General features: G+C 44.7%; 1 protein-coding gene across 7 annotated transcripts in view; it reads right to left on the bottom strand.

Annotated features, from left to right (window-relative positions):
- CAMTA1 (calmodulin binding transcription activator 1) overlaps window positions 1-27,084 on the bottom strand; it is a 329,904-nt gene that overhangs the window by 222,839 nt on the left and 79,981 nt on the right. For all 7 annotated transcript variants that reach the window (XM_084495064.1, XM_084495063.1, XM_084495060.1 and 4 more), the window contains one exon: window positions 17,565-17,632. In XM_084495064.1, the coding sequence (XP_084351190.1) occupies window positions 17,565-17,632 (68 nt within the window). The remainder of the gene's footprint in view (window positions 1-17,564; window positions 17,633-27,084) is intronic.

Genomic DNA, 27,084 nt, shown 5'->3' on the forward strand with positions numbered 1-27,084 from the left:
ATGACAGCCTAGATAAGCAGATGAAATAAATACTCCTAGACAATCTGCTGAAAGAAGTTTCATCTCTCTTAATTGAGAGAACCTTTACACATTTTCTTATCACTTGACTTCCTTTATTTCTATCTGTGTAAATCGACTCTTAATATGCTGCTTGCTCTCTGCAGCAGCAAAGAACAAGAGGAAATGCAGGAGCCTTTCAGCTAGAGAGAAAGTTAAGTAGAATACAGGGAGCATGTCACAAATACAAAACAAAGTCAATTAATTCATTTGTTACAGAGTGAGAGCCCAGCATAATTTGTCCTCTGAGTAGTTTGTTTTAGCTAATTGCTTATCCAGCATGAAGATCTCCATTGCATGACCCATTTGCTGTGTAAGAGGCTCAATTGACAAGAAACAAACGGGCACCTTTCAGAGGGCACTGAAATGATGCCATACGCATTCTCTTTACATGGCTTTGATCCTCAAACCCACAAACAAATTCTACAGGCTAAGAAGGGAGAACTGCTGCCTTCATCTCCGAATGGCAAGTTCAAGACCCTGCTCTCATCTGTGAACTTCACAGCCACAGAACAATCTTTTTTTTATTTTTTTTTTAAAAAAAAAAAAAAAAGAGATGATAAAAAAGAGATGATAGTAGTGGAAGTTGATAATCTGACTACATAAGGTCAGCAAGTTAACTGTCCCACAGTGCGTAAGAGGCAAGACAAAAAGGTCCTGGTGCTGCCGAGCGCTGTGCCAGGTGAGATGGCGAGCGGCCACCAGGGCAGGGACCTGGTGCCTCTGCAGACCTCGGCCACACCTCACCGCCCCTGCAAGTTTACACCATTAACTCTAAAACAAGTTGCTCTGTGCTCTTCAAGCTTCTGTTCTCCCTAAGTAAATGCACGATCTGCACTGGAGGAGGCTACCCCGCTCTCTGAGAAGGAGAGGGAGCGACAAGGGGCAGGACAGAGCCTGCTACGTGCAGGTTTGCTATCACCGTACAGAAAGCAGCCTTACAGAGCTGCCCTAGAAGCTCAGCCCTGCCACGGGCCTGATGCAGACCTCTCAGAGCAGGTGCAGGTGCTGGGAGACCCCGCTGGGCGCTGCCTGCAGCCTGCTAACGAGGTTTGCTCTGCTCCGTGTCCCAGGGGTGTCTCCAGCGCTGTGACTGAGCACGGCAGTTCCAGAAACAACCGCTCAGCCTCAAGGCAGCAGAGCCTACCAGGATTTCCACGTGCAAGTCAATGAAGGTCACTATGAAGAACATTTGCACAAGTGTTCAAACCTAGTGCTCACTCTCTGCTCTTACGCAGGCAGGCCGGCCTTTGCTATCTATTTCTGGATCCCAGACTCCGTTCTTTTGGGATATTTTGCATTGCAAAGCAGCCAACACAAGCTTGATGAAGCACTGTGGGCAGGGAGAACGCTGACTCCCCATTTTCTCCAGGGGAATCCACAGGAGGCAACATTTACCCTTCCCAGGACAAACACCTCCATCAGCACGGAGCAGGCTGCAGATAAGATAGCCGATGTAAGGCTTCACCTCTGCCTGTCTGCTGCTGCAATTCCCAGTGACACATTAGCCCATCAGCTACCTTTTACAGTAGCACTTAAAACATACAACCATTTCACTTGTAAATATGGTGTTGTTCTGCCATCTGTATCGCTCCCTCAGCTTCCCCACTGGTATGAGATGAAGTGTGTCTGTACTTCCTAAAATACAAACGGCTTAAAACATTGTAAACTCCTCACTTTTTTAAGCATCACCGCAGACCAAGCCGAACATGGAGCTGTCAGACCCGCTAAGAGCCTTCCAGCCAGCAGAAAGATGGAACAAGTACAGATGTTATTAGTCTCGTTAAAATTTTGTAAATTAAACAGTGAGCGGGAAGAGCCTTATTTGTCTTAATTTAGTTCATCATTGCCATTTATAACATAAATACAGAAATCATGCCACGGGCACCATTCATTCCCACTGGCAGCAGCAGGAGCCACGCGCGCTGTGCTGATGCCCGGGCGCTGTGTGCCAGCAGAGGGGCTGCACGGGGCCCCGTGGACACGAAGGGATCTGCACCTCGCACCTACACAGCTACTTGAAGTCCTGCACTGGGAATGCCTTGATTTGGGATTGATTTGGGATTTCATACAGAGAGATGAATGCTAGCAGCCTGTGGTACTCTGGCATTCAAATGCAGCGTGCCCATGGCTGCCAACTATCCGAGCAGGACTATGCGACTCATACATTCTGCAAAGTCTTTGCTTTTGTCACGGGAAGCTGCCACCACGATAGCTCTTCCCCTGCCGGAGCACAAGGCCTGATCAGGGCATGAGCCAGCATCAAGCGCTGCTTGGCCCTCCTGGGAGGAACTATTGCTGCTGCCATCCTGACCAGCCTTCAAGAACTCTTCAGCACTTAATTGTTGTAAAAATATGGCCAAGTTGTTCAATGCTTTGTGTTGAACACGGCATTGTTAAATTAGGCTGGGGGAAAAAATAAATTCCAGCAGTACACACTGGCATATTTTGGCTCTGTTCTACAGCAAGAAGGCATGACAGCTTTGACAGAGTCGATAGATTTTACTATTCATTTTGTAAAAATGCCAGGCATCTAAGAAGCAAACAAGACACCCTAGGACGACAGCACACTAGGGAAGACTGAAAAAAATTAGTGCTTTCCAAGCAAGCAGAGTCATTTTTAGGCAAAACTTCATTTCTCAGGAGAATTAAAAATAATTGAACCATGAGAGAAAAAGTTTTAATTGCCGCCTGTAACACAAGCAGAGCAGGAGGCAGGGGGGGTTCAGTTCTGACAGTCACACAGCCGGGAGGAGCACTACAAACCTCCCCAGCATCACCAGGCGTGGATCAGCTCCCTGTAACCCCAGCCACGATCCCAAGGACCCACGTCCCGCCAGGAAAGCTGGGGCAGGATCACGGCACAGCGGTGGCACGGGCTGCTGGATGACTAACGGGAGAAGAGGAGGGGAGCGGGGTGATGCTGGAAACCTCCTGCGCACCCAGGCTCATGGGGGCTTCTGATTTAGGAGTTACCCACCAAAGAGACAACAGTATTTCTTGCAGGAAAGCTTCAACTTATCGAGATCCGTTGGGAGGCTTACGATGGGCTTTTACTGCTGTTTTATTTCCCTCAGAATCAATAGAAAACAATAATCCTACAGCTAAACATAAATCACATTGCAAAACTTGGTGAATCATCACGTGGAACGCCTTGGGACCAGGCATTTTATTTAATTCCAGAAGCAGCCCAGTTAATGATTTAGCAGACTCATATTTCGCAGCCGGCCAGCAGCCCCCGGAGTGCACCGCGGGTCTCTCCTGCCCGGCTTCTTGCCTTGAGCACGAGGCCACACCAGACCTGTAATTTAGCCTGGTGTTGATCCCCATCCTCTGCCTGGCCACCTGGTCGCCGCAGTCTTCTGGGCAGAAGCTGTAAGTGAGCTCTCTATCCCTCACTGAATGTGACTACAGCTCTCCTACAAGCGCTTAGAGTTTATTGATAGAGCAAGCACACAGAAAGCTGAGTTAAGCCCTGTCTCTTTCTACAGAGGGTCTCCAGTGATCCCCGACCACGATCGGGTGGCTCAAGGCACGGGCAGGTTTCTGGCTGCAGCAGCACAGAGCCCGGGAGAGGCAGCAGAGCGCTGGCAGAAGCCAAGCACTGCCCCAGCCCTTCCCAGGGGTGCTCAGCCCGGCCACAGCCTCACAGCTGCCTCCGAACCGCTGCTTTCAGGAGCCAGTGACGTTTGGACTGGTTGGCTGAGGGTTAATAAGAATAACCTGCACACCACAGGGTACTTCAGGAGCTTGTTCTCCACATCCTTTACGAATCCCACCCCGTCCCATCCTGCTCAAGCCCCTCGTGGGCTTGCTGGCAGCAAGCAGCAGGAGCAGCTTCAGCGAATTCTGGTGGCGTCTTCCCCGCCTCCGTTTGTGGCTCCACTCTCCGGCAGGAGCCTGCGAGGTGCAGGGTGAGAAGGCAGGGAAGGGCTGATTTATTCCTCGTGCGTCAGCACCTCGGCACCAGAGCTGCAGGCTGGGTGAGTGACCGGCTCTGCCGCTCACAGCGATCAGAAGAACACCCGCCAATGATTAAGCTAAGGCAAACAGGAAACGTTTATCTTAATTAATAAACTTTTCTTCCCCCATAAACAAAGCCAAAAACTCACAGAAGAACCATGTAGTTTTACATGCTGTCACTAAATTGCAGGCAACAAAAAAGGCATGGGGAAAGTTATCTGAAGATGTTGGATTTAAGGTACATTTTTAATTAAAACAAAAAGACCAAAGCTGCAATGCAGCGTCATAAAGCAGATAATTTTACAGCTGGATGATCTCCCTCTGATGTACTTGAAAACCATTTTTAAGTGACATAAAGTTTAACATACCGGTACATCTGCCTACCCACTAGATTCAACATGGAATTTAAAATTTAATTATATTAAAGTATTGTTACAGTGCGCAGAGCAAGAGTGCCAGCCAAGTGTAACTCTGTACGAATCTTTGCCAGATTTTTGTTTCTCAGGACTGAAAAAAAAAGTCATCTTAACCCTTATATCTATGCTCCCACAGCTTTCACGTTTATTGAGTACCCACCAACCCCCCCACGTTTCATCTGAGCACGTTTTTTCACCTCTGCAGCACCTCTGGCCCCCACTCAGTCCTGCAGCACAGCGCGGCACGCAGCAGCAGAGCTGCACTGCGCTGCAGGCACCTGGCAGCCAGGTGAAGCCGAGCTCTCTGCCAGCTCCACAGTGCAGAAGAACCAAAAATCCAAGGGCCTGTGCTCAAGCCTCCCGGGTATCCCTAAGTCTGCCTAGAGGCACGTGTCCACTGATGAAGGCGATGGTGAGAAGATGCACAAAGTCTGAAATGCCAGAGGGCAACACAGGAGAGGCACAGGGCTCCTTTACGAGATGCCCGAGCCTGTCCTCATCACAGAACAGTTTCAAACCTAAAGTACTGAAATACTGAAGGCTGTGCAGCGGGCACTGAGGTGCTCAAATCCAGCCACCAGAAAAGGAAACAACACGGGCTAGTAGGGGACAAAAGCAAGATGTAAGGAACAAGCAAATTATATTTAAGAGCAAACAAACAAACAAAAAAACCTGTAGCCATGTCAGGGACTGCTGTCTTTTCACATACGCTAAACAAAAAAAGAGCAAATGCACCTGGTTGTGAACATATTGAAATAGCTTTAGACCTTGAATAAAATTAATAAAACCCTGAGTCCACGATGCAGCCTCCAGCCCTGCAGCAGCTATGCCAGGCGAGCCCATGCCGACGAAGCCATGCACACAGAACATCTTTAGGGGTGCAGGCACAGCCTGCTGAGAACGACAGAGCAACTCACTGCAGAAGCCATGGAGCCCACCGTCAGACAGCACAGCTTCTGGGCTCTTGGTTTCTACCTAAACTCAGCGCTGGAGACCTGACAATTCATCACAGGCACTCCTGTTCATTCTTGGATCTGTACAGAAGTGGAAATACCAGGACTTCGTATGGTTGAGTAAACAAACGTAAAATATTAAGAGGTGTTTTCTATATCTACAAAATTTGTGAATTCAGGTGGGGTTGGAGCAACTACCAATATTATTAAGCGTATCCTGAGCTTGATAGGATTATTAGCAGCACCCTTTCATATCAGCCTCCTTGCAGATAGCCAGATCCAGGAAGCAGGAACTGCACTGCCTGCTGTTGTATCATGCACAAGGAGTTTCCCACAGGAGGTAAATACAAGCAGGGGGACGTACAGATACTGCAAAACCAATCTATACCTACAGGAAAATACATACAGCCACAGGGAACAGAATACCACAGACATAATAGTCCGTGGATGAAGCACAGAAAAGCAACAGCAGAGGAAATGGAAAAATATGTCCCTAAGTACCTGACGGTGACATTATGAAAAGGACAGTAATAATTAGTTTTGTTATAATGTTGATGTTGCAGAACCCCGGTAAGGATTGTGGGGCTTTCAAATTGATGACTTTGTAAACAGGAGTGTGAATTACAGGAGACCAATCTGAATTAAAATCGTCAGCCTCGAGAGAAATTATACCAGACTGCAGAAAGCAAGCAAGTGGCCGGCAAGATGAATCAGAGAAGGAGCTGAGAGCTCTGAGCGTGACCCAGGAGCGCAGAGCAACGAGCAGCACTGCCACACAAGCTCCCTCCTGCAGCACAGAGGTGCAGCACAGCCGGGACACCAGCTCATCAGTCATTGTCCATTAGTCAAATAATTAAACCCTACAGCGCAGCTTACTTTGCTGATTGTATCCACAATTGTCTGGAACAAATAGGCAGTTGGCAATTTGGAAACAACATGTCTGAAATAAGGAATGTTGCCTATGAGCTTTAAAACAAACTTACGTGGAGAATTCACCCTGGGAGACGGGGCAAGTGCAGGACGTGGCATGGGATGGGGCCAGCCCTGCAAGCACACAGCCCTGCAGCAGTCACCGCACTCCTGTCAGCAATGGCACGTGGTGTGGGGTCCGTGGGGGCACACCACGTATGGACTGGGTTTACCTGGACCCACACAGCCCTCCTGCCAGCCGGCATCCCTCCGTGACAGAGCTGAGGCAGCAAGGCTCAGCTGCCACCCTGTCCAAAACCAGTGAAACCTGGAGCTGCTACGTGCTCACGGCTATTTCCTACGCCATCTCAGGAGTGTAAAATGAATGGATTTCAACATCTAGCCACAAAGAAAAAATGCATTTTGTTTGTGTAGTGTAATTGTCAATGATACCAGCTGATACGGCATCACAGGAACATCAGGCTACTGCCACACAGGGAAGGTCAGTCTCTGCTCTGTAAAATTAAACCAACAGCACAAAAGTGGCAAGAATGGGCAAATACAGGTGGAATAAAACATTCAGACTATGCTTATTTTTTCCGATCAACCTGTATCTCCACGATTTGCTATCAGATCAGGCTGCATTTGACCTTGCTTTCCTCCTCGTTTGACCTTGCTCTCTTGCAGTCCCCAGGAGCCTTCCCCAGCTGCCACGGAGGTAAGAGTGGCCAAAATGCCCCGTTCAGATTCGTTGCTGTCCTTACCTCATTGCCGCTAAACTTCAGGGTTTGGTACCAGAGACGTGGGGCACCAGGGGCATTTCCAAAACAGCGAGAACCATCACAGTGCAGTCAGCCCATCACATGCCTCAGGCAAGGAGCAGAAGCCCTCCATGTCCTCTTCCACTATTGTCTTTTCATACATCTAATCCCACTCATGACATTACAGACTGGAAAATCTTTCCATTTAAATGCAAAACAGATGCAACGTGTTAATATGCTTAAATGAAGTGATGCAAAAGCATCGACTCCATAGGTAAGCACAGTAGGTGACCCTTACTTGTTTTAGCTCTCCACATTCCCATTAAACGTTTGTAAACCACTCCTATGGATCTTTAGCCCATGGTGGAGGTTCTTTCCCTCAGAGCTCCGAGCTCCCACAGAGCACTCTTTGGTGGCAGGTTTGCAGGATCCTTGTACTTTTGTACAGAACAAAGCAGGAACCCACAGAAGAAACACACACTGGGTTTTCATCTGCATGGATGGACCAGGAGTGGCAGAGACCTTGTCACTAACTACTAAGCTCTTCATGAAACATTCATCTCCCCAGCAGGAGGAACAGGATGTACCTGAAGTCCTGGAGAAATCCCACAAGCAAAGAGAAAGGGAAAAGGAGACATCTTAATGAAATGAGAGCTGCAAACAGCAAAAAGAGATGGACAGAGAGTAGAAGATGCCCATCACCTGCGATGAGTGAGTGTTGTCACAGTCTCCCACAATGAACAATAAAGGTTGATGCTGTGTATCCATTTCTCCACATGCAGCAATAATATACCTAAAGGTAGTCTCAATTTTAATGATGTTCGTAGGTCTCAGCCTCATCACGGATCATCTTAGTGCTCCTGGCATCCCCTTTGGCTTCAGTGCCAAGAACAGTGACTCAAACACCTACTGGGCAAAAGATTTCACCTTTCCTGTTGCACCTCTGCCAACAGCGGCGAAAAACATCCCACAATTGCACCAGATCGTATCAGCTATAAAAATACGTTGTTCAAAAACCTCAAAGAGAAGAGGAAGAAAAGGAAACAACCAGAAGCTAAAGCTAGTGCCTCATAACCAGAAAAAAAGAAAGCCTCTTGCTGTTCAGGTGCAGTAGGATCGGAACTAAGAACTCGTACCTCAAGGGACAGGACCTTCTGGGAGAAAAAAAGGAATAATTATGCAATTCTGTAAATATCCACCAAGACCACAACCTCTTTAGAAGAATTCGCTAAGGACATCACGAGCATAGCAGCGTGCATATGAACAGCATGTGTATCTGTCAAACACACCAGCTACCAGGTTAGCAAATTATTCTTTGTTCCACATGAAGATAAAAGCCTACTCATTACCTACAAGCACTCTCATTCAGTACAAAAATCAGCCTCTGTAGTCAGCTCCTCATCTTCTGACAAACACAGTTTGTTACACAAATCAATTTGTATTCTTCAAGTGTGAATAGCAGGTCCTCCATTATGCACAGCTCCCCTCAATCAAGTTCTCTGGCTGTTCTTCACATACACAGTGCTGAAAAATCCTGCTCCCAATTCACGATTTTTTAGCGTGCACTTACTAATATGCCAGAGTGCAATTTAAATCATGCTGTATTTATGATTAATATTATACTATTAACGCTGCCCCTGTCTGAAAGGGAAGTATCCACATTCTCGACATAATGCATGCCTTTCCATTGCACCTTGTGTGTCTGTCCTGATCTCTGCTGACTAAACACGGGAGGCTATGGATAGCCAAGGCGCTTGGCTTCAGTCCAACATTTAAATTTCAGTGCCAGGTTTCCTGGAGGAAAAATTCTTTGTCAATAAATAACCCAATAAATAGTTTATTTTTAATCAGCTCGTATTCGCAGACCATTAAGATGCAACAAGCAGTCTCAGACACTTTTTGTATGTTGTTTTTGATGCAGAGAATGTATTGGAAAAGTGAGAGAATATCATTAAAGGTTAATTACAAGCAACTTAAAGGTTATTTTTGCATATCTCACCTCCTGGACAAAGGATGCTTCTTCATTACCATACCAGAATATAAATTAAGTTGTAAACCATTTAAAATGTGACATAGATTTTGTTACTTTTTAAAAACAGTACAAATATCAGGCCCTTCTGCAGCCTTTACACATTACATAGACAAGGGTATCTCCAAAGTAGTACCTACCATAACGGCAATTAAACCCTCCCTACTTCTTGATACCCTTCAACCTTGAAGCACAAAGCACATAAAAGTATCAGATAGTCTGGTTCTGGCCACGAGCAGCACAAAACGATGCATCTTTTACTGCATTTTTAATCTTTTTTTTCACTCTGAGCAGAACCAAAGCAGCTACAATCTCATTCAGCTCATAGTCCATTAAACCCAGATCACACAATCCAACAGGAGGACTCACTCGTGCCGAGCAGCCTTTGAAACCCTGAACAACCTCCTGCTCCCCATCATATTTGATCTAGAAATAATCAGGGCCTGGACAAATTCCAAATGCCACTTTTGTCCCAAAAGTAACGCTACATGTTTTTGTGGACCTTATCTATGGATGGGAAAAGCTTACCAAGCCTGGCTACAGGAAGACAGTAGTTTGCTGAATAATTTAATCACTGTATTATCAGATAATTGCTTTTTCTGATGATTCTACATTTTTTTAGGGTTATCTGTCTCCACAGCAGGAGGGGCAATGCCGCAGAACTCCCTCCTGATCCCCACGTGAAGAGGGGCAGTGAGGAGGGGAGATGCCCCCACGAAGGGATGGGCAGACCCAGAGCACCAAGGCAGAGCAAGCAGCTTTGAAATGAGGCGTGGTAGGAACCTGACCACTGCAGACAGGTAAGAGGTGGAAGGAGGCCACCTGCAGCATCCACGACAATTGAATCCTGTCCTTAAAGCGTACGTGAATATCTCACCTTACTTCTGAGTCTGCCAGCGTTGTCCTTCACAGTGATGCCACTCTCCTGCGTTGCTGGTTAAATATTAAGCGCAACAAGCTCTCCAGTAGCACCAGCTTTAACCTGCTGTCCTGGCTGAATAATTCATGTGAAGCATTTGAATGAAATACTTGAAGACAATGAACAGATCTGGGCCAGGCATCCTGATGGTACCAACAATTCTGCTATTAGGTCATTTTAAAACAAAAGGAATGGGCTGTTGAAAGAATTTATTATTGGCTTCTCAACTCCCTGGGACCACAGGGGCTAAAAACCTATATGAATCAATGCCTAGTGAAACCATCCCCGCACAGTTTATCCTCTTCAGGGAGGAAAAAAGAAAAAAAGAAAAGAAAAAAAGAGTAGGAAATACTGAGAGCATTATGAGTTGAGAGTCATGAAATCTTTAAAGTGTAAAAAGCGATGTGCCATATTTAGCAGGGATTATGTCAAGTAGCATCCCAAGCTAGAAAAAGCTGACAGCTCACACATTTCCTTTGATGGAGGAAAAATAGGTCATATGAGACCCCAAACATGTAAACAGAATTTCCAACACCGTAAGCTGAAAGCCCAGAATTTCAGCATCATGCAGGGGTATGGTTGCTAGTTCTGTGTATGAGCTGCATGAGAAACTGAGGACCCTAAAAGCATGCCTTAGACATCTAACACGGGCTCTTGAGTATTTTTATTTGTGCTCACCAGGACTGGAGATCAACAGATCCTCTGGAATGGATCACAAATTCCATGCTGTTGTCTTTTCACGGCCTCCAGCTAACACGTGCTTCACCTTGCTGCGCAGCCTTCAGCCTCATGAGCCACCTTTCGTTTCAGAAGCCCCAAAACAACCTGGCAGCAGCAGGTTCTCAAGGTTTCTCAAGTATAATGTTGCAGAAACCCAGTTCTGCAGCAAAAAAAACGCCAGCGTGGCACTTCTTCAGGTATGAGCAGAAATGAAAATCTTGAAAACTACTTTTGGAGCTTTTTACTAACTGCACCAAGTTTCAATGTCAGGAAATTCCAGGGTTTTTCTTCAACAGCTCAATCAGGAGCTATCAAAAATAGGTACTAAATCGCTATGAATGGTACTGTCTCTTATTACCAAGTTGAAATACCAGGGAGAATTACAGCTACACTTTTGATGTGAACTACCAGCCAACTAGGTTGAGTTTAAGAGGGTAATTTCCTTACGCATCTGTGCAGCCCCGGGCCTCGTGCCTCTTTCAAAATGCTGCAGTTGCAGCCAGTGAAAGCAACCAAGTTGAGAACTATGCTGGTACTACCTGGGAGGAGCAGTGGCAGCTGTTTTGTGTAAGGGGTTGTGGACCCCTATATATTTTAAGTATTTATTGAGTTTTGAGATTTTTATAATAAACATACATCAAAAAATATATACAACACATGCTCCCCCCCGTTATAAATAACTGAGTAATTTCACTGAGAAAACGACAACAAATACCCAATACAACACAATGGCTTCAGCACAAAGCACACTGGAGAGCTGGCTTGCAAGGTAATGACCTAAGAGTAAATTAATTCTAAAGCACAATTGTTTTCAATCTTCATTTAAAACCAACCTTAGTTAATCTCACTTTAATGACAGAGGAAATGGAAATTCCCTTAATAAAATAAGTTATGAATATTTATTACCCTATTTTTTTACCTGAAAATTGAATAATTCAATTAACTTTATTATTAATTATTTAATACAAAATTAATATACAGCAATATTCTAACTTATCTTTAGAAGCCTCTGGCAATTTCTGATAAAAATGGCTATTGCAGATATAATGTAATTATGATATATGTGCGTACATATATACCTGTGTACATAGATACACATATAAAACAGATCGTATAGTCCAGCAGGACTCTCACCAAACTGTTTTGAAGCCCTGAACAACCTCCTGCTCCCCATAATACGCATGTGCACACAAACACAAAGCACAGCACTGGATCTGCAGCAGAGGAACACAGCCTCTGGCAATACACAGGGAAATGGCCAGGAAAACACAACCAGAAACCGAAACATGGGTAGGGTCTGGCAGTGAGAGCTAACGGGTTCCCAAACCACATTTCTCACCAAGTTGCCCCAGCTCCACAACTCCTCTGAGACTTGGAAACATGTCGTAAACTTTTTGTTGCTGCTGTTTTTAAGCACAGTACCAAAGCCGTAGCTGAGGAGCTCCCAGAAGCAGCTCCCCGACCTGCATCAAGGACAAGCAAGGGACACGGGGCAGGGGGAGGCCCGACAGCACCTGTGGACACCCCGCGTGCCGCCCCTCGAGGGGAGCAGGGCTGGCCCTGTCCCCAGCAACTCCCCTGCTGCAGACCCCCAGCTGGTTTGTGTCCACCCCTGCTTGAGCACCACGAGGACCCGGCACAGCAGCAAGGCTTTGCTCTGCACGCCGGGCGGCTCTCCAGGGCAATGGCTGCATTGCTTTTCACTTGTACACCCCTCCAGGCATCTTGCTGGAGCAGGTATTTTATTACATTATCCTGCCATGCTCCCTCTAAATCTCATTGTGGATGGGTCCCCTCCACTTCAGCCCAGGTACAAGCCCATATTTAACATAGCAAATTGGATTTCAAAGGAAATTTCAAAACTCTGTGGCCAGCAAAAATCACTAAAAATAATAGAGGGAAACGATTATTGTTTTGAGTGCATTTCAATCAGCAAATGTGATTTCTAACCAGTCTAATGTAATCTGCATCTCCTGTTTCAGTGACCAGCATCAGCTAAAGCTGAGGTGACTAAGTGGCAGAGCAGTCCTCGAGCAAGACACTACAGGATTGACGAAAGAAAGTTGGGTTCCAGATTTTTCTGTGTCTTGCTCTGCTTGGAATGTCACTGGGACTTGAGCTGGATGCAGCTTCACTGAAATCCTGGCTTACCACAGAGCATGGAAGTTATCTGCAATTTCCCATAAAATCAGAAATACCAGACCTTTCTTCCCTGAGCTCGTCCTTCGCCCAGCACACAACCACCTTGCGCAGCACAGCAATGCTTTCCCATGCATTTTCCCTTGAGCTCAAATCATAGCACACATCTTGTCTGGTTTTCATCTTGTTTGTGTTTCCCCCAAAAACAAAGGCACCGCTCCTACTCCAGTCCCACACGTTTCATCCTCCTTCACCACCAGCATGATCTCATCCAGGGAGCCATCCCCTGAGAAGGATTCCAAGCAGTAACACAGGGCTCAAGCTCACCTCTGAACCCAAACGTGCCATGGAGTTTTGCTCAGCCAGCTCCGTGACCTTGAGGTGTTGGCAGATGACAGCACAGCCCTCACCCCTCTCAGCGAACAAAGAGCACTAATGGGTGAGACGAACCCTTCCCGTTCCTAGCCAGATGCTACAAACGGAGCTAAGCCTTTTTTGTTGCTGTTGTGATGAACTGGGTCCTGACAACTTTGTGATTTATTAGGTCAGAATTTATCAGTAGGAAACGCTGTACAGCCTACTGTCCTTGTCTATTAAATGAAAAGCAAGGCTTGTTTTCCTTAAGCCAGGGGAGAGAAATTAAAATGCTAAAAATAACCCAGTAGGTAGCAGAAGTACGACTAAATTACCACAAATAGATACTGACAGTATATGCAAATTGCTATTGATTTGTATGAGTATACTGCAACTGAACTTTTTTTAGTTCTGGAAATATTAATCATTGCCAAGTCTCACTGCCTAAAAATGGCATTTGGTTTCTTTCAGGGCTGAAAATCCGCATCTGGGAATTTCCCCAGCCACTTCACATATTAGTACAAATGATAGCTTATCGCAGTGTCAGCTTCTTGAAACACTTCCCGAGAAACATTTATCTTCCAGGCTTTGCGAGCAGCACAGCAGAAGTTTTTCGCTTAGCCTCCGCCTGCCGACATCCAAGCCCGCTCCCACCCCCAGCCAGGCGGCAGGACGCACGGGAACGCACCCCAGCAAGTGACTGAATGTTTCAGTTTTCCAAAAATCTGTTTTGGCCTTGTTTTAAGCATATATTTTATCTCCAGCTTTCTCTCTTACAGTCACATTTCAGCAATATGTGCTGGACCCCACCAGATGACCACTAAAATGTTGTATTTTAATGGTATCACTGGACCCACTGCTACCCACGCAACCATGCCCACCCAAGCACCATCCGCTTGATAGCAACGGTTCCAGCAGGGATCTGGAGATACCTAACAGGGTCTGGACACACCACACATCCCAGGGCATGGCCAAACCACAAACAACACGCCTCAGCTCCTGCTACGGGGTACAACACAGCTGATCCAGAGATGGGTCACACAGTACAAAGTCTAAATGCAGTGCTGGAAGAGGCAAGCACAGGAATCAGGACAATAACAACCATCGGCTGGAGGAAAAAATACGACTTTACTCTTAATATCTGATAACCAAATACTCAATACTACATGAAACTTACTTTTCAGAGCACTAGAAGCTCACTATTCCTGAGTGTTGTGTAGAAGGTTGAAACACCCAAGCACCATTCCCAGTTGAAAGACTAACCTTGCAGCTTATGGCCATTGCTAAATCTTCAGTTGTCTGAGCCTTACTTGTGAAATACAGGTGAAAATATATTAGATAGTACAAATATTTTTAAAATACTCTAAAACGTAAAACAAACTTCTAAACTATAGAAGATACTTGGAAGCAAATAAGCAAGGTACCTTCATGTAGCAGAACTTCCTAGATTAAGAAAGTCAGCTTTGTCATTGAAATTCCAATGAAAATAACGATTAAATTCTACTTGATATATAAATATCAATCTACTTATTTATTTATTTAAACGATTTGCATTTAAACTTGGAAACGGCAGAAATTTCAGTATTGCTGCATTAGCAAAAAAGCTCCACCAATTCACACTGATGACTGGAATACCCATTGCAGATCATCTGGCAAATTATCAAGCAACCAAACACCATTACAAGGAAACATCAAGGTCGATGTATTGTGAGAGATACTGTTAATTTATGTTGATAAAATGGAGAGCTCGAAAGACAGTTTTAATAATATTTCAGTATACTTATTAGCATATTTTATCAACTAGAGTCATTCAACAAGAAGTTTCATAAAAAAGCAGTATTAAAGACCGTTTTCTTGTAGCTCCCTTAATGTCAACACAATGGCATTATAAGAAGAGCCCTCCTCCATCCATGACCAAAACAGTATCTGACTGGTACTGTGTTTGAAACACTGAAGTTTCCTTGTGAGAAAGATCAAGACATTCAGAAACTGCAGGCATGTAGGTGTGGCTTGAAACGAACTCTTCCCTCTTTTACCACCCTATGTATTAATTCAGTAATCAGAAATTTCAGAACTTGCTGCCTGGCAGGTCCCACCACACTGCATCAGCCCAGTGAGGGCTCCTTTACTGGATCACAATGAAACCCTATCCTATTCAACATCCACTATTTTATTCTGCAATATCCAAATTCTAGGATACACAACCAAGCATGAGATTGCAATTATCCACATTTACAAGAATCCTAAATAATATCAGGTTATACTCTTAAAACAAAGGTTGAAAGATATTTTTTAAATGGGCAGACATCCAACAGACAAGTACATTTTTTTTGTGCACAGAACAGTAACTTGGCAACTTTCATCTCTTTTTCCACCTAACATAACAGCTCCTGGCCAAGAAAGTCCTATAGCATATCCCCAAAGCACGTGCCTGCCCAGTGCTCTCCTGTGCACACAGCAGTGCAGACAGCAACCTGGTCCTGAAGTATAAAGTCCAACAGTTCTCTTAGAGTCAGCTACAGCAATTCATCTAATACTTATTCCTCAAATCATACTATATATCATTGTATTAAGAAACTCTATAAGTGTCAGTGGTGCAATTCATTTTTATTAATTTTCTGAAATGAAATTAGCAGCACCCACAGCAGCAAACAAAGAACAGAGAATGTTCCAGTTCAGCGCAGGATCGATGTCATTAATTCTTTAATACCAAGAGCCCTGATTGTATGAACTCAGCATTTAAGTACTCCAATTAATTATAATAATAAAAGAAATTTAAAAAAAAATCAAAACTAACTCAACAGTTTCAGAAGGTCCTTGAGCAGCCATCACAACTTTCCTTCTCCTGGGACGTTATTTCTTTCAAGTGTAAACATGCAGGAGGAAGGTATTGTAATATTAATAAGAGAACTATTCTCATGCATTGCCTTTAGCAAACCAAACTCTTAAAGTCATAAAACACTACTACAAACACATTTATAATCTCTTATCTTTAATGATGCCATGTGTATCCCAACTATTTAATATGCTTTCTGACCACTAATAGGCTTGTCTGGCAAAGGTTCAGCAAGAATTATTTTGTGTTATTTCTGAAACTTGGATTACCAACCAGGCCAGAAAATAACCTTTTCTAATATTATCATATTACCTGTTATACTGCAGCCAAGAAGTGGAGTGAAACTGAGCATTTACACGCTCTAAAGACAAAAAGAAAATGAGACTCACTGCTGTCATCAGCAGGACAGATCCATTTACAGGTCCACCACTACAGCAGCTTTGGGTCTTGGAGAACCACTTCAGAAGACAAAATGTTTCAAATTTCTTTCCTTCCAGGTGTTACAGACACATTTTGATAATGATAAGCAAAAGCATTACTTAACAAGACCAGAAAAAAATAATAATAATGAATCCTATCTAATTTGGGGATAAGGGAGCACGAGCAGTAGTCTGCTATTCTAGACCCAGGCAAGGCTGAACTGCAAAGCTTAATTTGTGCAAAGCTCCTCAGAGTCAGGCATGGAAATGCATCATGCATCTCCTTCAACTGCACCACACAGACATTCCACATGCAGAGGCCACCCAAGCTAAACTGCTCCTGCCAATCAACCTGCCATTTTCAACAAGAAAGAGGTGGATTTGGAATAAGGAAAAAAGAAAGGAGAAAAAAAAGGCAACACGGGAAAGCAAGCATCATTTTTTCCGTTACTGACATGCACTGAAACTTTGTGAGTCTTAACACAGCAGAAATGCCAGGAAAACATCTGTAGTCTAAACTTAATGTATCAGTCCCCACGGGGCTGGAGAAGTTAAACATTTATGGCAGTGAGAAGACTACATGACATTTACTGAATAATAAAGTGCAAACATGTCTGTTAATTTGGCTTTTTGGGATCTCCTCACCATCAAACACTTAACCCTAACAAGAAAAACACCAAAAATGCAAACAATCCCAGAGAATGCATTTTAAACAGGCAAAGCACAAGGGAAGGCTTTGTGCTTTTTTATTTATTTAAAGTTCGAGGCTGCAGGGAGTATTGTCAAGATAAATAGCCTACAACCTCACTCAGAGTCTTTTAAATCTGTTCATCTGAGGGGATACAATTAAATGTTGAACAATCAGGTTAAAACTTTAACCTGTCAAGATTGCAGCTGTTCTATTTTTAATCAATCTGATTTCATTCAATAAAATGCTCATTAAGTCAATTAATGAGACTTTGGTGTCACAAGCCATCAAGCATGACTGGGAGTTTTTACTTTGTGGCCAATGAATTGATTAGCAAGTCAAGTAATCAGTGGAAATAAGTCAATGTACATTTTCACAGGCTGAATTATTAGCAATGTTACCTTGTTTTAGGGGAAGTTGTTAGCCATTCTTCATGCTTTTCAAATGTTATTAAATAAGCTGCAATTTCCTGAAAAAGAAACGTAGAAAAAAAAAAGTTATTTGCATGGCTGTTTTGGAAACACTATTTATTTATTTATTTAGTTAGTTAGTTATAAAACACAGAATCCTTCTAAATGTCTTCACCTCCAGCAAGGAACCTCCATCTCCACAAGCCCAGTTACAGGTAGGTATGCAACTTAAGTTAGTTTTTGAAGACTTATTTGTAAGTTTCCCTATACTTTTGCATTAAAAGTTTCTGCAACTTACAGCAAGGACAAGGTATGTCCTTCTGTGAACCAGAATCATGAAATAATGAACGTTGCAGAACAATTTTATGAGTAAATGCACAACTATTGCCTATTTCCCACTTTGGATCAGTTGCACCACCCAAAAAATGCAGACCCAGACCAGAGGCTGAGGCTACAGTGGTGTACCTTGTCAATTTGCATATCTACACCACCAAACCCGACCCTAAATACTAACAAGAGGTACAAATGAGAAAAGTCATCAACGTTTTCTAACACAGGCAGGACTCAGGTACCACCAGAACCGGCCCTCAGTGCTCCCGCGAGCCCAGCCTTGCATCAGGAGGCAAAGGGAAGACAGCAAAAACAGGGACACTTGGAGCTAAGCCAAATACTTATAAATAGAACAGCACTGCAGCTGGATTACTGAATTATTAATCACCGCCATAAAAAAACAGCGGGTGTCACCAACCTAAAGTCACTGCGGCTGCTCGCAGGAACGGCACGGCCTGTGACTGCCCAACGCACCCGTTCACCTCAGGGAGCTCGGGGCGCTCTGGGGGCTGTGTCCCACCTATGGTGGAGCTGCCAGGGCCCCAGCCAGGCCAGTGGGAGCACATGATGGAGCCTTCACCAAGGCCCGGCCTCTGGGCCTCAAGCTGCGCCAGTCCCAGGGCAATGGTCGCCTCAGGGCCCTGGGCCGCTGGCAGCGTGCAGTGGGCCGCAGGGAGGTGTGCTCAGCACCGTGTAGCACTTCCATTGCTCCTGTCCAAAACCTGACTTCCAGCCAAGCACAGAGTTCCCCTCTCAGGGACCTGGAATAGCAACAGCTACACAGAAAGTCGGCAGAGCTGGCTTCCCGATCAGACTCAGAAAGCATTTGTCATGTAGCCACCAGAGCTCCTGGAATAGAAGCATCTCCAGGCTGTGCAATCAGGAAGGTAGCATACATGCAAGAAATGGGTTTTCGACCATGAGGTTTTGGTTGTTGTTTGTTTGTTTGTTTGTTTGTTTTGTTTTGTTTTAAATGAGACTTCTATATAAGGGTTTTATCCGTATAGTACCAAAGCTAAAAAAATCCACAATGCTCTCCAACCAGCTGGCCCAAGCATCTGCTAGAGCCACAAAATGCAATTATATTACTCCCAAACGAGACGTAAAAATATCTTGTTTCCAATACTCTTGGTTTTAAGACTCATACTTAATGTCCTCCGGGCATTTCAGTGGTGCCAGATCTCCGTGTTATGTGCTTTATTAGAGTTGTGTGAATGTCATATTAATGACTCCTAACCAACATGTTTACACTGCAAATAAATTCTCCCAGAATCCACCGCACTCCTCATTTTACAAACCAGTACTGGTCTACATTTTTAAACAATTACTGTAGAAGCAGATTATCAGAGCAGCACCACTTCTGTGTGAATGAGGAGGAAGAACAGTAGCATAGCTCTGAAAACACCCCTTATTAATTTCCGACTAATTGCCATTTAAAATTCAATATCAAAATAACCCAGCACAACCCTCCCCCCTACAGCAAGGTGCCAGTGGCTGGCACAACACCCGCACTCATGATGTCCCCCGAGTGCGTGCCAAACACTGCATTTCTGCAGGAGCTATAAGTGAATTGAATGCAAGTCCTAAAGCTCGGATCATGCATGGCTGAAAGGGTCTAGCTCCCAAAGTCCGTGGGCTCTGAAGAGACCTAGCCCACTGCTTCCTGTGAGAACTGCTGATCGAGCATTGCCTCAAGGCTTTGACACACAGGGTGCGAGCTGTAGGAGTCAACCATTGATTTTACATGTAAATAGCGCACACAAACCTGCAACCAACATTCTTCAAAAATACAAAGCGAGATCTGCCTTTTTTATTTAGGCTAGTACAATAGTTGCACAGAATTTGCTGTGGTGTGCACAATTTTATTGGTAACCAATCCCACATTATGTCCTTGATGAGCTACATTACAATCTGCGTCATCCCATATCTTAAAGCGGAGACGAGCTTTAAAGATGCTGTGGAGCTACCAACACCTGATGACTAAGATGGAGCTATCTATATATCTTTTCTAATGCAGAAATCTCAGGGAAGCCTGTGGCAGATGGTCTGTATAAGCAGGCATTTAGAGAAACAAATCCCTTTAACACAGAGATGGATTAGGCTGATTCACCCTCAAAATCCTGCAAAAATAGGCAGGTTGAGCGGTTTTCAAATTAGCACAGGATCATGCCTATGCCTACTAAAATTGATTTGCCATAAAGAGAATGAAATAATTTGTAACTCTCATGATAATCAAACCTGGACTGTGGCTGAATAAACTTACTGTTAGCACAGAAAACCAAAAATACTTCAGGCTAAAGAATCTAAGTCTCACCCTAAGACTTGTTTACTTTTTTCTTTCCAGCTGGCCTTCGTACCATATATTTGAAGTCTTCATCCCCAAACTGTCACTGAAGAAATGAACTGCAGCTATGAAATGCTACTGTTTAGAGACAGAACATTTGTTTTCCCTCATCTCCACTCTGCTGAACTGGACTTGCTCAGCACATTTCAGCAGACAAAAGAATAAGTAGATTTAAAGTCTGCATGATCATCCCACTCAGACTAACATAAGCAGTCAGAGACAAAGAAAAATTGTCACGTAAGTGTAACATGTGCAGGAGATATATGGGCAGTTAATGCTTTTGATAAGCATGCTTTTTTCTTTCTTCAGGTAGCCAATAAATATGGAAGAAAAGCGTCGTCATACATTTTAGCAAAAAAAGCACTTCCTTAAAATACCCAGGGCGTGCTGGACTTGGTCACCGAGTTCCCAGAGCAGAACATGGTAAGAAGCATTTGGAGGCTATTTCATTAAATGCATCATCAAGAAAATTTCCTTCCTTGAAAACCGTCTTTCTCACTGCAACTTGTTCTATTCCAACAACACAAATGGCAAACACAAAGTTGGCTTTGCAATGGAAGGTCTGCCTCAGCTATGCTGCAGAAAACGCAACTGCTTCTTCCAGTCTGCCATTTCCTTATAGACAGAAGACAATGCATTTGCAGTAATTTTTTTTGAGTATTGATGCTTAAAGCGCGAGTGACCCACAGAAACACATATGTACATACATGTGGAGGGATGCTTACTGAGATGTTTTGGGAGCTTTTAGCCCTGCCGTGATAATATGAAAAACAATAGCTCCAATCAGACCCAGAGCTAGATCTTTAAACAATTCAAGATGTATAAATCAATTCTTCTAACAGGATAAAAGAAGGATTCACATCAACTAGGATAGGAGTTCCCAGAGGCTTTCTGCTTAATGATACATTACAGCTTGATTTCCCTTCTCCAGAGGAAATACCTTGGATAACAAGGAATATCTAGCCCACAGCAGTGGTATAAATTAACACGTACAGCAAAAAGAACATTCTCCACGTTGCCTTCCACGCCCTCTGTATTCAGAATTATAAAGGGTCACACACAGATGGGGGAAGCAAAGCAAGATGTGTTTAAACGGCAGGAAATACTGCCACAAGCACTTCCGCAGACGCTCCTTCACCAAACCCCACAAAGAACTCACCCAGACGTCACCAGAGCTACCTTCCTCCTTCCATCAGGCACTGCCCTGGTGCGCTCCTGCACTGCTGCTCAGATGCACCCTTCTGCAGCTCTGTCCAAGTCACACACAACCCTCTGGAGCCTAGCCCCAAGTGGATCCCATGTCTGCTTCTTAACCTGTGTGTGCCCATCTGCAACCCCATCCCCCTGCGTGGAACAGTCAGGGTGCCACGTCCTTCACCGGGACTTTGGGGCAGCTGTACTGAGAACTGCACTTTCAACTCCAATACAGCTGAGATTTCCACAGCTGCAAAGGGAACCAAAACAAGATACACAAAAGACAAATATTGCATTTCAGGAGAGCTTCTGCTAAAATGGCTGAAAGTTATTCCAGTCAAACTACTCCACGCTATGTAGAGAAGAAACAAGCAGAAATTCATATTTACAGTTTGACACCTATGTGCCAACTTCTGTCACTACATAAGTAACAAGAATCTGGGAAAATAATATCTTGTCTACCACCTCAAACTGTCGCAGAACTGCAAGAAACAGATGACTCAGTGATGCTCAGTGATACTTGGAGAGAATGCTCATGAAAAAAAGCCAGACAAAAAGAATAGTTTTCAGTGAGAGGTATGAAGTGAGCGGAGCTAACTTATTGCCCTGCAGAGACAAAATACCAGGACATGATTTTTTGGAAGTCTTAAAGCCACAAACACCATGGAAGGAAGGAGCTTCAGCTGAGAGCAGTCGCTACTCTGAAAATCCTTTGTCAAAACCCACAACGACCAGCCCAACTTTGGAAATCTTACTCTGAAATACCCTATTCAATATAGGTTTTTGCAATACATATATTCTACAGAATTTTTGCTATGCACAGATTAGGAAAAAAAAAAACTGAAAGGCCCAGAAGAAAGTGGTCAAACTAACACTGATACTTTATCAGCAGCTTGAAAGAGATGCTTTTTAAAAGCATGTGGCTGTTTGTGCTTAGCTTTGCAGCACAAGCGGGGCCATTAATGAAGATTCAGTACTCATCAGCTCTGTCCATATACCCCTTTATGGTACTAACAGCATTTTTCCTTTAAAAAAAGGGGAGAGAAATAGATTTATCACTATAAGGCACAAAGTCATTAAATAATTAAAAACAAAACTATATGCACAATGAAAGCCCTCTGATTAAAAAAAACCCTGCATTTTAATGTGTGTTAATTCCTCTAATGATTCACTCTATATGTCTTACAGGGTCAAATCAATGTCTTCACAAAAAATTCAATTAAATCCCATTCATTGTATCTTTCAAACGAGCCTATTGTTTGCTTTTGTCTCCTATCAAATCATTTCTCAGTTGCTTCTTGCCCAAGATTACAAACAAAAGGCAGCATGTCACTAGCAAGGTCAGAAGAGAAAGATCCAGGCTTTGAAAATCCAACTCTGTCTCCTCATCTTTACCATTTAATTATCAAGTCAGCGAAGAAAAAAAGGACACCCAAGTCTGCATAAATGCCCAGTTGTTCACTTTCTCCCCACAATCATCCTGTCCACAGCCATTGCCTTGGCCTGGCGGTGCTGGTGAGTCCCTCGAAGACCACAGGGTGACTGCAGCCCCGGCACAGCTCATCGTCATCTTTAACCTCCTCACAGCACAAACACGGCCCTTCCTAAAGCCCCACCGAAATGCCCCAAGGAAACTTCCACAGCCATCGTCAGATTCCTTGCTATGCCACAGTCTGCTGGGAGCTGCTGACAAAATCAAGATGCGCTTATCACCTGCATGCTCCTTCCCTGGGAGAGCTGCTGGGGCACGAACAGCAGCAAGCAAACTGAGCAAGCATAACAGATACTGGGCTGCTTGTTTTTGGAGTCGAAAAGCCTTGCAGATGAGTTTCAATGGTTAGTAAGTACAAAAACTCATGTTTCTCAGAATTATGAGGCTTTAGAGTCTAAAAAAATATCTTACTTTACTTTGGGCAACAAACGTTAGGAGGCGCAGTCACCAGGGCACTCACTCCCTTCGGCATGAGGTCCTGAGGGCCCAGGCTCCTACCTGGCTGCAGTGCTGAGAAACGCTGCAATATCGAAACCTCCAGTCCCAATCATGCAAATCTAGCTCTATTTCTAACTATGTCTGCTAATTTCCTGGGAACACTAAGAAGGCCGCTTTTTCACTTAAATGCAAGCTTGCAGGACTGAGCTGTATGTTCGTAGTTTATAATACACTGGTGAGGAAAAAAAGGCTTAATCTGATCAGCTAATGAAAACATCCCATAAAGCAATTAGATAATTTAATGTTAAAATCACACGAGCTATGTTTTATCCTAAATTCGGGCATATAATTCAGAGGTTTAATTTATTCCTTGTTGCTTAGACTGAAAACATTTTATATAAATGAACATTTATTTTTATTTTGCATTTCTACATTTGTTACAATTCTTAGCTTGAATGCATCAAAGAGCTGCAAGTCGTACAGCCAAGCTAACAGCATGAGGCGGAATACACTTAGGCTATAATGTCTCTAGGTGACTGACACTGAAGAATTTCCCATTGCTCTTTCTCCGGCTTCACCACAGCAGTCTTGTGCAGATGTCACACCAGTAAGCCTAGTGTAAACTGAACAATGTAATTAACTGATCACGTTATAATTTCAAGGTGCAGTGCACAAGGCCCAGACTAAAAGGCAGTGGTGGCAGCAGAACTAGAACTGTGCTTTCCAACCACAGCTACGTGACTGCAGCTTCTTGGCTGTTTAAATATTTTAACACAGCAAATAGCAGTCCAGAGCTGCAGTAGACCAGACGACCTGATCTAACCTCCCACGTCCCAGCTACCGAGAAAACAGGAGGCACCTCCGAGGAGAGGGAGCCACCGCGCTGCAGCCTGGCAGCATCAGGTGTGGAGCAGCTGGGACAAAACCTCTGAAGATCATTCGTGACAGTGTGCTGCACTCGGTACCAGTGGGGCTCATGAGGTATAAAATGATCCTGACGCTGCACAGCGCTGTACTCAAGGTTTCTCAGGCACAAGAGTTGGAAACTGTGTTGTTGAGGACCAGAGGTGCATTCCTGTATCCACGGCAGGCATCAGGACAGCCTCCTTGCAGCTCCACAGTGTGCATGCCCTCACAACATCCATGGTGGGTTTTGTCCTGTGCAAGGTCTCCGTACAGAAAAATTCGGCTTGGTGATTTTCTGCACAACAAGAAAGCGTGTTTGATAACGATGAACGTTGCCTGTCAAGGGGAGCTGTAATTTTGCAGTGTCCTGAAGGCCGTCTCTTTGCTCTAAAGTGTTGCTTTTTGTTTGCACCTGCAAACTGGTCAAATCAGGCTTTGCAGCTGCGTATTGACTATGTGCCTTGAGTCTGGAAAACCCCTACAACTCACATTGCATTGCAGAGGCTTGACAGTATACCCTGCCAACCGGTGGATAAACTCCTTACCCATGCACAGCGTTCATTTGGGTGTCAGTGCCATTGATTTTATACCTGCTACCTGCAACTACACTGAAAGACAAACGACTGAACCACTGAAGTGCACTGTGAAATGGCAACAGCGACGCTTAACAAGGCTGTGAAAGTTAAAAAAGAAAGGGAAAAACATCTTCCATACTCCCTGATGCTTAGCTCCTGTTCTCTTTACCTTCCCCAAGGCCAGGGCTTATCAAGATATCAAGATATCAAGAATAGCGACTAGTTCCATGGAGCCGTTTTGCCTGTGTTTAGCCTCTTGCCATTGATTACTAAGAAATTAAGCACAGGCGCTTGTGGCCCTGGGCTACAAAGTACATTGGAACAGGCTGCCCAGGGAAGTGGTGGAGTCACCATCCCTGGAAGTCTTCAAAAGACGCTTAGATGTAGAGCTTAGGGATATGGTTTAGTGGAGGGCTGTTAGCGTTAGGTTGGAGGTTGGACTCGATGACCTTGAGGTCTCTTCCAACCTAGAAAATTCTGTGATTCTGTGATCTTAACCTCCAGAAATACCTCACAGGAGAAGGACAAAAGCTGCCCTCCCTCTGGGGTGTCGTATGGCAGCCATGCACCACTGCCATGCCAAGACCCAGCTCTGAAGGACTGAGAAGGTGCAGCTGCCACAGCTAAGCCCAGCCTGGGCACCACAGCTCGTCCTCCAGACAGGCTTCCTGAGCAGGAACAACCGCCAGAGAAGACAATGCAAAAACCTTAATTCCCTTTTAAGGCAAAAATGGGGAATGACAACATACTCCTCAGGAACCTGCCCCCTCCTTATCACATGAACCATCTTGGTCCAAGACAAGCTCATGTTTCGATTAGCTGGTCTTATTGCACACAGTATCTTGAAAATCATGCATGTTAAAATCTAATAATTAAACCTAAGCCCTAGCAACTTCTGCAAAATCTGTGCTTGTCTTTACGAATGGGAACTAAATAGGACATTTAGCAGAGAATGGGCTGATGGGCAGGGATCCAAAATACCAACGGCTTCAAGAGAAGCCCATTACTCATCATGCTTGCAGAGAAGCTGCAGACTTTATTCTGCTCTGAGCTGAAGGATTTGCAGCAAAACAAAGACATTGTTTCGAAGAAAAAAATAAAGAGCTATAAAACACTCTGAGATTTGCAACAAATACTCTCACCTGACAGTAGGCAGTCTAAACCTGAACATCTGAAGGAGATGCAAGAAAACTCTGTTCCCTGGGACTGCGTGAGCATCAGGAGGAGCTGCAGTCTGGCCTCCCCCTGATGCTGTTGGAGCATCCCAGCCAGCCTGCAGGCTGCTCAGCACCGTGCAGCAGAGCTGCAGCACAGGGCAGTACAGCTGCAGGCTGTGCACAGCGCTGTCCAGGCATCTCCAAAGGACACCTTTGGCATGAACAAGCAGCGCTTCTGTGACGGGTGAACTAAGGCTCGTGTCAACCTGGCTTTATGCACTAACAAAGACACGAGCTTGAGCCTGCCACCTCCAGAGACAGCCAGGCTGCAAATGCAGAGGCAGGCATCACCTGACAGAGCCAGCAGGCAATAATCCTGTAGGGCTCTGCTTCTGGCCAAATCCAAAATACCACGTGCAGGCACTCCTTTGCTTGAGCTAACTGTAGTTGATGCACTCTGAGTCCAGGCTCCACTTGCTTGAGAGAGAAAAAGACAGAAGTAAACACTGCGTTGGGGACAGAGTTGTTCAGGTAGCATCGCGGAAAGCTCTGCCATGGACCCAAGAGGCAGCAGAAGAGAGGAGAGCTATGAACTTCAGAGCTTAGCCAGCGCTGAAGTTCACCATTGCAGCCCAGCATGCCAGCGTTTAGCCCAGCAAAACCAAGCAGAAACCTGCAGACACCAGGCCCTGTGCCAGGGGGTCTCCTCGGAGCACCGCAAGGAAGGCGGGTGGGCGGCAGAGCCCCCACGCTGCGCAGGAGCATGGGACTGCGAGTGGCTCCCTGGTGTGTGGCTGATACCAAGCCTGGCATCAGACACCAGCCAAAACTGAAAGGGAGGAAAGGTTTTAGCATCATTCATCTGAAAAGCTGGCTCCAGTCCATGTAGAGGCAGTGGTACAAACAAATCCTGCTTTGACAAACAAGTCTTCTGGTCCGTTACAGATGCAGCAGCTGTGCATTGACAGAGGGCCCAGGTTAAGGTGCCCAACGTCCTATCTCCAGCTTATCCGCATCATCCCTCCTCCTGCAGCTGCTCTAGCAGCCCTGACTTGCAAAATTCAACCAAAAGCAC

Source organism: Aythya ferina (assembly GCF_964211825.1).
Source record: "Aythya ferina genome assembly, chromosome: 21".
NCBI lineage: Eukaryota > Metazoa > Chordata > Aves > Anseriformes > Anatidae > Aythya > Aythya ferina.